Here is a 15,785-nt window from a genome sequence, read left to right as displayed (position 1 = left end):
CGGATGAAATATGCTAATTTTGTGAGATAGGAATTTTGGGTTTTCATGAGCTGTATGCCACAATCATCCGTATTAAGACAATAAAAGACCTGAAATATTTCAATTAGTGTGCAATGAATCTAAAATATATGAATGTTAAATTTTCATCATTACATTATGGAAAATAATGAACTTTATCACAATATGCTAATATTTTGAGAAGGACCTGTACTTCCTCCAACGACTTCTGGGTCTGCCCTGCAGTCTTCTTCTAATGGAACGTACCAGGGTCACCTCCCAAGGAAGGAGTCCAGGAAGCAACCTCCTCAGATGGCAGAAACAATTCAACTGACCCATTTCAATTTTGTAATTCCAATAATTTTCTATTAGTTCATAAATTACACCATGGTACAGTTGGTTTCTCATGTTCAAGTTGAAACATGTGCTAAATGTAAAAATTAAGTCTTAAAGTTTCCTATCCAGGAACCCTCTTCTAATACACTCTTCTTTGAGATGATGTCTTTAACAAAGAGCAGACCTGACAGAGTCTGACCTGGACTGTAAACAAGATAGACTTTGTCCATATATTGATTGTGCCATGCTTTGGTAATATAGAGGTTAGATATCCCATAAAAGTGGCCCTGACACACCATTTTCCTGCCAAACATTTTACAAGATGTCTCTCGGAATCCAGTTGTAACCTTTCCTTAGCTTCACTAACACTCGAACAGGACAGTCAAACTGTCATGGGCCTTATCAGGAGCTTAGAGAACAGGTAAAGATGTGCTCCTCTGGTCCAGGTTGTGGGGAAAAGTCATTCTGGTTCTATTGAATTTGAATCTCCTTTTCAGATCATTGTTTTCGCAACACACAACCGCAAACGCTCCCTTTTTTTTATTTTTGTGGCACTAATGGCCTTTATTCACAGTATTCAGACAGGAATGAGCAGAGAGAGAAGGGTCAAAGACATGCAGCAAAGGTCCCAAGGTCGGGAATTGAACCCCAGACAGCTGCGTCAAGGATTAGTAGCCTCTGCACATGGAGCTCGTGCTCTACTGTTACTCCACGAGCCGCTCCAACCACAGACTCTCTTTTTAGGGATCATTTTGTCTTTCACACCATTCAATTTGACCGTGTAAGATCAATGTCTGTGTGTGATTTTGGAGCATGCGGCTGGGATCACAGAACCAAAGAGGCGTGGCCTAGTACTCTTCAATATTTATCTGAGCCATATATATATATATATATATATATATATATATATATATATATAACCAGTTTGCCTTTGTTTGGTTGGGGCCTGTGTTGGGGGACCTCATGTTAGACGTTTAAATGCATGCAGAGCTTTAAATACAAAGCAGGCCCTCCTCAACATGGACTCTACATTGGATTCTGCTCAGCAATGTTTTCTCAGATAGGGTCATTTGGTGTCTGCTCCATATGCGCCTGCAAACTGGATCTTCCAGCTGTTTGCGAGGTGTAAATTATAGACCGTGGATTAAAAGTGTATTCTGACACAGGCTTGAGGTTCAGGTAGATTCTCATCAGGCAGCTCAACGTCTGGGCCCTGATAATAGTAACACAGACAGGTTCAGCCTCACCAGAAAGTCTGGGAAATGTGAAGCTAAGTCACATTTTTTAGCTTTTTTTTTTTTTAGAGTCATCAAGCCGTCCTCTCTCATAAAGCAAAGTTTTGGACTGAGATTGCTTTTCAACCATGTAGGGAATAATTGATCAGAATTTACCAACTAATCTACAATCACTCAGACATCTTATTCTTCAAACCTACTAGAGATGGCTCACTGGTAGACAGGGCATGCACTGCTAATACTACAAGTCCCAGAATGCCTTTGTCTTATTTGACATTTGATTTCACATGTGCTCGTAGTATTAATCTGTGCTTGTTCAGGTTCAGCGTTTATATCTGAAGAGAAGGAAAAACTTCAGTTGTAGACGTTTACCAAATATCCAGGCTGGCCTCTGACTGTACAAGTTTTTCATTTTGGCACACTGCATATTTTAGATTGAAACCCGGCTCTACATGCTTAATTGAGCCTTTTTATTGGAGTTAAGAGAACATTAAAGATTTTCTCCACATGAAAAATATTTTAAGACTGAAGTTATCAGACATCCGCGCAGGAGAGAGTCCGCTGCATCCAAACGGCCACGTTCCCTGTTTGAAAAAAACAGATGGTCTCCATCTTTATTTGCCAGAAACCTGACTCTGCTGCAGCCTCCTTCCTTTATCACCACAGTCTTTCTTTTTGTCACACATTGAAAGTTTACATTTCAAAGTTTTTTTTAACATGGCTTTTTATTTTAGTTTCAACATTTCAACACTGAGCCATTTTTGTGCAGTGCAGCTCCACTGTGAGGTATTTGGGTTTATCGTTTCTGATGGGGGGAGCTGAGAGAGGAAATTAGAGCCAAGCAGGCAAGATGGAGGGGATTTGTGTTGATGAATTCTTATAAGAAATGGGAATCTTGGAGTGCTTGGGGGCTGGAAATGATTAAGAGGGAATGTATGGCGTCACATTCCTGCCAAAAATCAGAGGAGCGTATTAAGCAATCACAACAGCGTATCTTTTAATCGAGAGAGGGCATAGCCCTGATCGCGGGCGGGCACCTTTATTCGAGAGCCTTTGAACGCAGCACGGTGAGCAGTAAAACACGCCCCCTGCACCATCTGTTCGCTGTCGCAGAAAAATTACGCTCTCTCGCTCTGTTTAGTGGGCGTATTTGTCAGTTGGGGGATTTGTTTTTATATAAGATGTCTTTATTGTTCCATAAATAGTATCTATGGGGAGAGAAATTATGCTTGTAGATCAGTGACCAAGAAAGAAGCATCTGCTTATGGAAACCAGATAATTTTGTGGGGATTTTTTCAACATTATTGTTGCAAAATAAGAGGAAGTTAAGTCCTCCAAATTTAGAGAAAATAAGGGTTGGTATGAAATTCCAAATTGAATATGGGTTCCTGATGAATTGCTTTTTAAGGGAATGTCGGGTGCCAGCTGCGACTGGATATGAGGTGAAAATCCGGCCAATCAGATCAATCAGGAGAGTTTCTGCCCCCAACTGACAAATACGCCACTAAACAGAGCGAAAGAGCGTAATTTCTCTGCGAGAGCGAACAGATGGGTGCAGGGTGTTTTACTGCTCTCTCTTTTACTGCTATTCGCTCTCTCGATTAAAAGATGCGCTGTTGTGATTGCTTAATATGCTCCTCTGATTTTTGGCAGGAATGTGACACCATAGGAATGATTGAGTTTAAAGAAGGTGAACATAAAGGTGCTCTGAAAGTGAGGATAATACAGTAGATCTCAAAAGTGCATTCACCCTTATTTAAAAGACCAATTGTTTGTGAAGTAAAAACTAACCATCACATCATCCCAAAACCTTTCCCATATTTTTGTGCAGTATCTTCTGTACAACTCAACTGAAAAACAAACAAATCTGTTAGAGGGGAAAATTTCATAGAAAATAGGACTGACTGTACACACCCTTGAACTAATAATTTGAAGCACATTTGGATTTGATTTCAGCATTCAGTCCTTTTGACTCCCACCTGCCATTAGTTGCAGAAAAAAGTTCAGAGGTCCTCAGAGGATTCTCTTGACGGTTGCTTGTTTTATCCTTTTAGCGAAAGTCATAGATGGCAGAGCGATACAAATGTATCAGTCTTTTCTTCTGATGGACCTGGGGAATTCCTGAAAGTGGAGGAAATTATGAAGAGTTTAGTTTTGATCCAAAGCTGGAGATGAACACGGATTTCATTTTTCAGCATTACAATGAGTCCAGGCTAGACCGGTCAAAATAATCAATATTTCAATATAATCGATACTGAAAAAAATAATTATTCAAAGACACTCATTTGCCTCATAACTGATACAAACTGACCCATTCACATTTGCCCACATTGCTGCACGTCTTCCGGCGGCAGCGCTGCAATAACAGAGACATTCAGCCCCTCTCTTCCCTGCTGCTGGATGTTATAACTTTGCAAACATGGTGAGAACAGCCAGGAAAAAGAACACATGCTGACCTCTTTAGCTGACAAACACAAGGCATTGTTGGGGAAATACAACCCATGGTATTTATTTATCTGGTTGTAAAATACTCACTAGTTATCTGTTTGGGTTGGGAGGCAAATGAAGATATATTTAACACTGAATTCTTGATGTTATCGTTTTAGTTTTGGGTCATGTTTTCCTGTTGCGTTTGTCGGGTTTGTCCATATTTCCCGGCAGCACTTTCAGGATATGCTTCTTAGGACCGTCAAAAGTGCAGTGAACTTTTGGGTGGAGTTGGTGCAGCTTCTGGACTGTCTACTGTTGACCTTTTTGGGGTCATTTAAAGTGACTCTTCCTCTCCTTGTGCAAACACTGTGGGAATAGTTTTGGTCTTGTTTCTTTCAAAGTGAGCACCTACCAGTAGTATTTATAAAAGGCTCATAGTAAGGAACATTAGTCTGTATGGATAGAAACATGCAAGCACTTCTCAAGTTCTTGTAAAACAAATCTTTGTATGAACCTCAGTGGTTAAACTGTACCTTTTGACACAAAGTGGGACAAAATGTCAAGGCTCCATCCCTGTGAGAGTTGGCTTACGTGAATCAGTGGAAACAACTGTCAGGAAGCCATCCTCCAAGGCTTTTTGTCCTTTTCAGTATTTAAAGTGTTCAGATATAGTCAAGTTTGGACTTTAGGCCTGTGAAATGAGAGATGGGACCCATAATGAAAGACAGGAAGAATCCCAGAAAGGGAGCGAGAGTTCGTCAGGAACCAACCGGAATGATCTACTTTTTCAGCAGCTGTTTCCTGTTTTCATCAGACTTTTCCAGCCATTAAGCGTTTTGATGGGACATGAGGGAAGGTGAGCGGGTTGTTTTGGACGGGACCCGGCTGGTGCCTGAGCAGGTAATCAGAATAAACTTCCTTTATACTGGGGATTTCCAGGGAACCTAATTGTTAATGATTCTTTGCTCTGTGTTTGTATTTCTGCTTTGGATCAACAGGTGAGATGGTTCTTTTTAGTAAAACTCAGGATCTTGATTTAGGTCCTGATAAAATAGAAAAGCTTAAGATGGTTTCCTCTTTATTCATCATACTGAAATGTCAACAGATGACTAAAAATAAGGGTTTCTTTTCCTGTTTGTATGAAAATACATAATTTAATGGTACGGGTTTAATGAACTGGGTGGACTGGGGCAGCTACATGGTGGCAGTACATCTTCTGTTCAGAAGATCCGGTCGGACCTTTATCAATAAAAGACACTTTAATATTACTGTTGAATATTGCAGTAATCGATCACAATTAACCCAGGATTTCCTCAGTACTTTTTTCCCAGCATCACTTTGTTCACTAAGGTATACACTCACCGACCAGTTGATTAGATACACATTTCTGAAAGGATTGGATCCCCTTTTTGGCCCCAGAACTGCCTTGATTTGTCTGCTGTTCAGAACCTGAACATCCACGCAGCCCTGTGGGGTTGTGATATTGCACATGTTGATACTGTGATGACGGTTGATTAACGACTGAAAGAAGTGTTGCGTTCAGTGTCTCTCTTGTGGTGCGTTCAGGTTGTTTAATGACCAACTGACCCTGTAACGTTCAGGAAAATCTTCGCTGACTTCTCACCATCTCCTCTGCAGGATCTCTCCTCCAGCAGCTGCGGCCTTTCTGAGCAGCCAGGATGGTAGATAAGGATCCCATACCGCCTGGCTGCTGATATGATGAGTCATCACAGGCTGGGGTCCAACGGGGGCCATCGGTCGTCATGGTCAGCGTGTTTACTTATCGCTCATTCAGGCTGAGGTTTAGTTTATCTTCCTCAGGATAATCAGAGTGAAGAGAGTTCATTTCTCTGTCGGCTTTAAACTCAGTTTCTCCAGAGTTTGTTAACGTGATGTCTTTCCAGATTAAAGACGGTCGGTGTCAGAGGAAGGTCAAAATAAACGTGAATCCTTTAACTTTTACTCGGCTTAAAGATTATTTCCTCACTAAAGCTTTTCCGGGAAGCAGTTGTTATCAATTCGGGTTTACTGGGTCTCCACAGGGCCCTGCGGTTCTGATTGAAGATGTACAAACTGATTCGAGATGGAGTCATGATTTCCTGAGAAACTTCTCTTTGCAGTTCACAGGAATTTGGTAGAAATCACACAAGATCACAAAATAACAGTATTCCTTCAATCACCAGAAACTAAAGGAGAGAGCAAACCAACCGCTGAACTATCATGAAGAGAAACATTTCATTAGTATAATTATTGGGTTTCTCAGGTCTGAAATGTCCTTCTGGCCCATAATATTTGTCCCTTTTTCAAACCCTTTTCCCCGTTCATCCAACTCTATCATCTGCTTAGCTCAATGTGAACCAAACAGGCTTTCAATTAAATTTACTTCTGTAAATATTTTTGCTCTGATGAATCAGACCTTACTCGGTGCTGCTGCTTGATTTACTTTCCTCTGTACGCGTTGAAGGGAATTTCCTTGTTTTCATCATTGGTCGGGTGTTCCCTGACAGAATTCCCACCTCTTCGGTAGCTTCTACTTCCTCCTCCAGGTGAGTAGTGAACGGAAACATCAGGGTTTGCTCGGTTCTCAGCTGTCTCAGATGTTTGGTTCGAGGAACACAGACGTTTTCTAAATTTGACTCAGTTTTCCGACATGCCCTGTGGACAATGACAGGGTTTGTGTTGTTTTTCTGTTTTTTTTATGAGCAGCTCCGGTGTTTATCTGCTGTCACCTGCTGAAGAATCTGGTCATATTGTAGAGCCAGCGTCTCAACGTTTAGATGTCTTTCTTCTTCAGCACCGGTATCAAATAAACAGGACACTTGATTGCAGGTTGAGGAGGTCATTTAGAAATTTTATTCAGGTGCGTAGGACCAGGAATAGGTCTAGAGTTGTATAGATTTGACTCATTTCCTAACAAGTTGTTCTATTTCTAAATGTTTAGTGTTTGAAAAGCCCACAGTTAACATACGAGGCAACCATGAGAAAACTAACTGAATCCATCCTGTTGGTGCTGATGGTCGTTGGCTTGTTTGCCGTTTAAACGTGTTTCACAGTCAGAAAATTATACTGCATAACTAGTTTCTGGAACAGTGGTGCAGGGAGCATTTACTTTCTGCAACTGGTTTCTAATTACTGGTGGCCTTTTTTTCCAGTTTCGTTGTACTTGGATTCAGGAAGTTACAGATTCATTTACATCTCTTTATTGCTGTTAGAGATATGTAAAAAGCTTTAAAATAAATTCCTCTTTTATTGCAGTAGTATAATCAGGCTTTAATGTGAGTGATTATATTTAATGTGGGGAAAACAACTGATGCTCCTAACAATCATCTTAGAATAAATGTAATTGTTTTATTATTCACTTTCTAAGTTGATCAGACTTTCTAGGAACTACTAACTGGTTAAACGTGACCTCTTGTTTCCCAGGGGTCTTAATATGGTGTGACACAGAGGTCCATTTCTCTTAGCCATTGGCCACTAGCTGGACATGGACCCATATTTATTTTGGCACCATGCGCAGTGATGGAGAGACTAAGGGAGGGTAAACAAATCTCTCACTGTCAAAGAACGAGAGCAAAGAGTGGCATCTTGGAGACACCACATCTCCACAACAACCATTAGATGGTATCTGCATACCAACTGGTTGTTTTTGTTTCTGTCTAACAGCCACAAACATAGAAGCAGAGTTTTGTTGAACTCTACTGGGACTTTAACTGGAACCAAGTCCTTTGATCAGACGTGTCAGTTTGAGGGTGGAGGATCTGTGATGCTGTGGGCCTATGAACCATGCTAGAGTACATGGCAGCATGAACTCTTTGAAATACCAGGTCATTTTAAGCAAAGAGCTGGTGACCTCTTCCAGAACACTGACAAAGGGACTTATTGGGTCAGCAGGATGATGATCCAAGGCAAATGACCAAATCTCTACAGAAATGGCTCACTGGGCACAAAATCAACCTTCCTTCATGGCTGTCTCAGTCTAGACCTAAATCCTAAAGATTAGGAGAAGAAACAGAGGACCTAAGACTATAGAGGATCTATGCAGATGGTCAGTGGTTCTTCTTTCTGCTTCTGAAATACTAAAGGGGGAGATTTAATGATGTCCTATTGGCAGAAGAGGGTCTGGGCTTTCAAGGACTGTGCCTTCAGTGGTGTTTAAAACAAGAGAAAGAAGCCAAAGTCCAAAGAAAGACTTTGCATGAGTTTTTGAAAGCAGGACAGGGTATTGATGAAGACGATGGTGTGAAAATACAAGAAAGTTTGTGTGGAAGGAGAATATGAAAAAACGGAGGATGACTCAAGACTGTTGCACAACACATTATGTGTAGCAGGGAGACTCCCTGCAACTTTTAGCTTAACCAGTAACATCTGGGGTCAGACTCGAGTCGTCACCTCTGACGACAGAACTTCTGGTAAATGTTTCACCACAAAGTCCTCCGGACCAGAGAGTAGATTTAAGGGTGACAAACAGCTTTGAAAGACGACTGAAGCTGAAAAATAAAGGGTGAACGTTTCCTCCTCTTCCTCAGAGCGGTCGTTGGATTTTAGCATGAGGTTTCCATGGAGCCTGAACAAAGCCATCTGGACTCAGGAATGTGGTTCAGGAACGCTCTGGCGTACACGCTGGAGGAGCGAAAGCGTGGGGGTCCTGATAAGAGTTGGGAATGTGTGTGTGTGCGCTGTTAGGTTTAAGCTACTTCTCAGAGCCTGGCTTGTTCCCAGGGAACGATGGGCTGTCAAACATCCTCCTAAACGTGGAGAATTACATGTTCTTTGTTGCTAACAGGCCTGTTAATGTTTGTTTTCAGGTTAAACAATTACCTAAAGATATGAGCTTTTTCATTTTCTGTTGTACATACCCTGACTTCAGTTTGTTTCATTTAAAGATGGAGACAAAACATTCTTATTTAAATGTAAATGACAAACATCATCTGCTCTTTGAGAGCTCAGATCATTTTAGCTCCAGAAAACAGTATCCCATCATGATTACATTTCCTTCCTCCAACGGACTGCCAGGTTGAGAATACAAGAGGTTGGAATACCTTTCCTCAGTTCAAGACCCTGAATGAAGAGTGTTTAACTTAAAAAAACATAATAGAAAAATCTTTTTTATAAGTAACCCCCCTTCTTGTTGACAGGTCTGCTACTAAATCTAAGGCGGCTCATGATTCAACTATGATGAGTGACTTTAACTGGTTAAAAGATGAGGAACGAGGAGAAATAAGGAGGTAAAAATCACTGCATGTTGTGGAGAGCTTGTGGATAATGAATAACTTGAAGGGGGAAGGGTGTTTTTGGAGCAGCTGCAGCCTGAGTCCAGCACAGACTGTTCATAATGGGTTTCATTAGAATAACCTATTCAAAGTTTCTCAGATATACAGATCAATTTATTTAAATTCAACCAGCCAATCCTGCCTGCTTTTTCCGTTGCCTCGAGGAACAGCTGACTTCATTTTTCAAAATCTGGTGCCATTGCTTTTTTGTGAGGTTCTAGTTTGCCCTTAGAACCAGTTCCTTCACACTGACCCGGTTTTTAGGCTCAAATCTTCTGCACGGACCTGTAATCAAGACCATTACTGCTTGACATGCTTCATGTATCTGACACAGCAAGTGAATTATTATAAAAGTTCTTAATTATGAAGAGGCCAACTGATAACATTACTGATTACAATAACTGGGCTGCATGATATTAGAAAAACGGTCCCGGTGTGAGCTCCTGCTGCTGTAAGACTCGGTCCAACTGGCCCAGTATTACATTAGCATGAAACATGCCAGTTAATAACACGTGGAATATATTCTCCAACACTCCAGGCGATTATTGCTCACACTGATGTTACGATGACGATATATTAGCGATATATTTTGCAGCCTCAGCTGAATCTTTTTAGTTAGCAGGTTGGCACATTGCCACAGAAAGAAGTGGAGAAGTTCACGTGTCTTGATATCTTGTTAGTGAGTGATGGCAGGATGGAGCAGGAGATGGATCTAGACTTCATCAGCAGTGTTCAAGGCTGTTTCCTTGTTGTCACACTGAAGAAGGAGCTTTGTTCCAACCTTTATGGTAATAATGCTCATATGGTGGCGTGGCTATGCGTAGAGCCACAGCTCTTAATCAGGTTTAGCTAGTTCTGATTCTGATTGCAAAGACCTGTGAATGCCGACCTTTGGAGGTTTTCTAGGGATGTCCCACTGGTAGATCACAGGGCAGACCCAGGACCTTTAACCTTTTCACATTTTGTCACATTACGAACACAGACTGATTATTTTCTTGAGATTGACACAAAGTAGTGCATACGTTTTAAATTTTAGGGAAATTATAGTGTCCAATTTATCTAAGAAATAAAAACCAGAATGGCACGCGTCCTTTCACTCTGAAACCCATAAAAAAGAAAACTCTGTAGGTCGTGGAGGTCACAACCGCAACGACTGATGCCTTGTCTTCCTGACGGACCGTCCCTCTTCATGGTGGAGACTTATCCACTGCTTGGATAAAGGTCTGTGCTCTAAACAAAGGGTCTTCTCCAGGTTTCTGATCCTGCTGTCCTGTGAACACAGTCTGGAGGTGGTTACAGCGCTCGTATGATCTGGTTGTTGGTGTTGGTTAGTGTTCACTTTGTTTCCACCCTGGTCCCAGAGAGGTTGTGAGTTTTTAAGCTCCTCCATGCTGCGCCCTGCCTCTGATTTACATGTGGTGTAATTAGGAAGGCGCCTTGATGCTTTAGTGACGCCAGAAACATTTTGATGACTTCTCTGCTTGATGTTGAAGAGAATCTGTTGAACGTTTTAAAGTCTCTCTGTGGGCCATTTTAGAAGGAAAAACACATTTTCTATTGCTGTTGATTGAGAGGATATTTAATGAAATTTTGGGGCACAGACGTAGCATTTAGCTGAAATGTCACCACTCAGCAATATTAAAGACTACAGTACATGTAGTGATTGTGTGTATGTTTAGTTTTAAGTAGAGCAACTTTGAAGATTCTGACTCAAAGTGGGCTGAATGAAGTTAACATGGTGCAGTTACAGTTGTGGTGGGTAACATGTTTTCTGCCCTCACCAGCAGAAAGCTGTAGAGCTTCAGTCCAGTGAGAATTTCCCGATCCAGCCGTCATTTATTTAGATTTTTCTTCCATGCGTCCGTTGTTCCTTGTAGTCTTTTTAAGATGTCTTCATCATAGTCACCAGTCTTTCTGAAGGTTTTTTTCCTAGAATGTTGGCTGCTTTTTCCTCAATATCTGACCATTTTAAAGGAAAGTTTTTAATCAGTTTAAGGAACCTAACTCTGACCTGTGCATCAGTCAGGCCGGGCTCTAACGGCACAAAACATATTTTGGCAAAGAAACATTTTACGCAGAATACACAGGGTTCTCATTGCTGAAGGTTTGTTTTCTTTCAAAATCAAATTTCCATGCTGTTCCACCGTCAACGTGTCACATTTTCCACACTGCTCATAAGGATCCGACACTGCAGCGACCGTTTGCAGGAACCTGTGTGCCTGCTGATCAGATCGGTTGTGGTTTTCAGAAGCAAACAGATCAGTGAGCTGGTTTGTTTTCACACAGATTGACCACTTCCAACCTGTTATGATGAAATACTGCTGGAAGGTTGCTCACAAGCTTTCCTCACGAGGTTCGATCAAGTCAGTCTATCCTGGTTCCATAACAACTTTTGACAAAATGTCACAAGGTTGGAAACCTCAACTTTCTAAAGCCCGTTTAGTGATTCTAAAGTTTATTTTAAAATGACAAACTATGTCAGAGGTAGTGCCTGCTATAAGCCAGCCTGAAAGGCATGGGAGAGGTGTGATAAAAATGGGTCCTCAAACGTTTTTTCCTTCTGGCAGAGAGGAAGTTCATGAGAACTGTGTCCGCTGGAGGAAGAGGTTCACCTTTGTGTCGAAAATGAGCGCCAACCCCCACACTGGAGTCCTGGATCCCTCCGTCTGCAGGGTATCCGTCAGGAAGGTACGACTCATGTAGCTGACCAGCCAGGGAGGCCTTTTTACTGCAGGGATCAAGTGTTATTATATGTAACTAATACTATCTGTGTACTACAGGAATACGTTCAGGGTTACTACACAGTTTGAAAAGTCTGGAATTTGAATAACGTTTTTCCAGAAGACATTTTATTCCTCTAATTCATGGCCTAAAAGCATCCATTGATTTTTGAGCTTTTCATGGGACAACCCTGAAGATGAGCCACTTTTCTACAATATAAAGTAGTCAGTGTCCAGCTTGTATAACAGTATACATTTGCGTTAAGCTCAAAATAACTCAACATACAGCCATTAATGTCTAAACAGTTGGCAGCCATTTTCCCTGGTGTCATGTGACCTGTTACAAGGTCTCAGGTGTGGATAGGGAGCAGGTGTGTTAGATTTGTATGGGGTAAGAACGCTGTCAAAAACAATGTGTATGTAAAGATGGAAATGTGTGCATATTAGTCAATAGTTGTGCATAAGTAAAATCCAAAAGAGGTATTGTATATTTTCTCTATAAGAATACAAAATAAAATGTTACAGCTTCAAGAAATTACAAACACAAAGTTCAAGTTTACAGTTGTGGTTTATTCTTTATGAATACAATATGCTATAACAGTTTGTGAATACGATTTCTTTTCTATGAGAATACGAATTTACATCAGGGACTTGGTGTCACGTTATCTCAGGCTGGTTAGTGGAGCACAGAGTTAGTCGATTCCCGTCCTCACCGCCAGTAAACGTAGCGCCGGAATGGGAGATAATTCAGTCTAAAAGGAATATTAGGAACAGAGGGGAGATGGGGGGGGAATCAAGAGTATTATAAATAAAGCGTTGTTCTTATGCACAACTATTGACTAATATGCACACATTTCCGTCTTTACATACACATTGTTTTTGACAGCGTTCTTACCCCATAGATTTGATTGTCATTGCTCTCATACTCTCTCATCCTGGTTACTGGAAGTTCAACATGGCACCTCATGACAAAGAGCTCTCTCAGCCTGTCACTACCTGGAACATACACCACACACTGCATCAGATTGGTCGGCATCATCCAAGAAGGAAGCCTCTTATAAGGATTCACAAGAAAGCCCACTATCCGTTTGCTGAAGACAAGCGGACTAAGGACATGGACTACTGGAACCACATCCTATGGTCTGATGAAACCAGGATAAACTTATTTCGTTGAGATGGTGTCGAGCGTGTTTGATGAGCAACCAGGTGAGAAGCACAAAGATAACTGACTCTTGCCTACAGTCAAGCATGGTGGTGGGAGGGTCATGATTTGGGGCTGCATGAGTGCTGCTGGTTGTGGAGAGCTACAGTTCATTGAGGGAACCATGGTGGCCAACATGTACTGTGACCTGTGACCCACTGAAGCAGAGCATGATCTCTTCCCTTCAGAAACTGGGCCTCAGGACAGTATCCCAGCCTGACCCCAAACACACCTCCAAGACAACTACTGCCTTGCTAAAGAGAATGAGGGTAAAGGTGATGGACTGGCCAAGCATTTCTCTAGACCTGAATCCTAATGAGCATCTGTGTGGTTTTGAAAATATGTTCTTAGGGATGTACTCACTTTTGTTGCCAGTGGTTTAGACATTAATGGCTTTGTGTTGAGTTATTTTGAGGAGAGAGCAAATTCACACTGTTGTACAAGCTGTCTCCTTTACAATGAATCAAAGTGTTATATCTTCAGTGTTGTCCCGTAATAAGATATAATAAAATATTTACAAAAATATGAGTGTACTTTTGTGAGATACTGTACTTTTTTTACTTCTTTCTTACTTATTTACTTGTTACTAAGTTAATTTATTGTTTATTTGCTGGCTTACTTGTTTTCATTAGCTTACCTACTTAAACTGATCCATTTTTACCTGTTTACTCATTTATTTGATTATTAAGTTCCTGTCTTCCCTACCTCTGGAACGAGAAGGAGTTCAGACATGAAGAACGTGTTGGAGCTCTGTGGATTTGTTGTTTGTCTCCTGCTGTGGAGAAAGAGACGTTTTCCCCGGGTCTGATGCAGCATTTTGTTAACTGTCAGACAGCAGGGTTGGAGCTATTTGAACCAATGTTTCAGAGATATTTTAGTCAGATGCTAAATCTTTCAACCTGCCCATTAAACTCCATGGTGGAAGTCGTGTGTGTGTGTGTGTGTGTGTGTGTGTGGTCTCAGCCTTTCATTTGGTGCATGTGATTCGAGGTCTGTAATTGGACTTCTTTAATCAAAACTCGGTCACTGGGTTCATTATTGACTTCCTGTTTTCCCTGCAGGAACTGAAAGGAGGAAAGGCATATACGAAGGTAAGAGATAAAAAGTCTGCCTCCTGCTTTTAGAACCATATTGAAACAGATGGCTCTGTGTCATGTAAATATTAGCTTTTCTCGCTGTGCTTTGACAAGGAAAACCTCCAGCTGGGTGCAAACATGAGTGAAAAACCTGTCTGTCTTGGACTCACTTTTGCCTGGAAGCTGGAAAACATCCCCGCAGCACCTCTCTCACTGTAACGGCTCCTAACAGATGAGTCACATTTTTTGAATGCAGCAAGGTCGACCCCCTCGTGAACGTAAACTCGCGCCAATTCTTGGATGATGTTGCACGACAGGAACCGCTTCCTCTGTTTTTACCAGTTCTCCTTTTAGATTTCCTTGAGTTAAATTTACTCCATTTCCCTCCTTGGAGGTTGACTTCCTTTTAACGTGCACCTATAAAAACAGAAGGTCCCCTAAAGAAAGGAAAACCTGGGGAATGAAGAAGGAGAACGTTCAACTTTAGCACAGATGATTAGAAATAACATCACGTACAGCTGAGATAACGAGCCGATTTCACCTGGTAGGAAGGGTCGAGGTTAAAGTCGAGGAGACGTGGGGGGTGGTGACGAGGGCCTTATCTGAGTTATTCGTGACAGCGTTGGAATTTAGAAACACTTCAGAGGTCAGAGGTTTTCAACTTTGCAGCAGGCGTCACATTGTTGATCATGAGAAGTTTGACAGAACGGAAAACTGTTGGAGATGAAGGCGCAGGTTTGGTTGGGGCGGAGCAGGAGACACTGTGTCCTGCTTATCAGGATGAAAACTGTGCTGGAAAATAAGAACTCTGGAAATCATCAGACTTGTGTTGATAATGGAAAACTGTTAAGGTTCCTGTTCAATTTGTGGCGATTATTGCATCCAGAACTCAGTAGCATTAATAATGAAGCAGCGTGTCAAGTCGTGACCAACAATGGCTCCTCTTCTTTTTTATGATGTTTTTGTAAACAGGACAGCTGCTATTCTCGCTGCTTAATCCCCAGGCCACTTTATGTTCTGCAAACCAGACACTGAATGCTGTGGAGGGAAATTAGGCTCCTGTCAGCAATGAGCAAAAGGTTTTGCAACAATATGTGCTTTACTTATACAGAAAGGTTCACATAAATCACCAGGAAGCCCAAAATAAATGACATTCAAACTTCTGTCCAGAACTGATGACGTGTAGCTTTGGTCTGAGCAGGAAAGCAAAGTGTTCTTGTTTAATATGGGCCTCTCCTCCAGATTTAAGACAAAAATGTGGCAAAGTCCTACCTTAAAAACACACCTTGAGCGTTAAAAATAAACTGACGCTGGCTCTATAAAGACTGACGTGTGGTTTTTGCTCACTGTCATAAACTTAGACTTGAAACGTTGCTGTTAAAGTGAAATGACTCTGGTTGCTAAACACTGGGTGTCGCAGGATTCTCCGTTTTCTCACCATGTGCCTGAAATAGATGGCAGTAAAACCCTCCATTAGTGAGTCTAGGGTTTAACTGCGTTTAAACTCCTCTTCCCCCCCA

General features: G+C 41.5%; 1 protein-coding gene and 1 long non-coding RNA gene across 4 annotated transcripts in view; one reads left to right on the top strand and one right to left on the bottom strand.

The window, feature by feature from the left end:
- Positions 1-15,785, top strand: part of LOC124877786 (protein FAM102A-like) — a 36,586-nt gene that overhangs the window by 8,613 nt on the left and 12,188 nt on the right. For 2 of the 3 annotated variants that reach the window (XM_047381297.1, XM_047381296.1), the window contains 2 exons: positions 11,836-11,956; positions 14,251-14,280. In XM_047381297.1, coding sequence (XP_047237253.1) covers positions 11,836-11,956; positions 14,251-14,280 — 151 coding nt within the window. Of the gene's footprint in view, positions 1-9,204; positions 9,224-11,835; positions 11,957-14,250; positions 14,281-15,785 lie in introns of those variants that run through there. The other variant, XM_047381298.1, reaches the window with a different exon arrangement.
- On the bottom strand, positions 12,691-15,780 carry LOC124877787. Its single transcript, XR_007040603.1, has 3 exons — positions 14,436-15,780; positions 12,884-12,984; positions 12,691-12,740 (listed from the first exon to the last, which is right to left on the bottom strand). It is a non-coding gene; the product is annotated as an uncharacterized LOC124877787 (long non-coding RNA).

The sequence above is a fragment of the Girardinichthys multiradiatus genome, chromosome 12 (assembly GCF_021462225.1).
Source record: "Girardinichthys multiradiatus isolate DD_20200921_A chromosome 12, DD_fGirMul_XY1, whole genome shotgun sequence".
Lineage (NCBI taxonomy): Eukaryota > Metazoa > Chordata > Actinopteri > Cyprinodontiformes > Goodeidae > Girardinichthys > Girardinichthys multiradiatus.
Note: the sequence above shows the minus strand (reverse complement) of the source record. Positions and strands in the feature narration are given on the sequence as shown.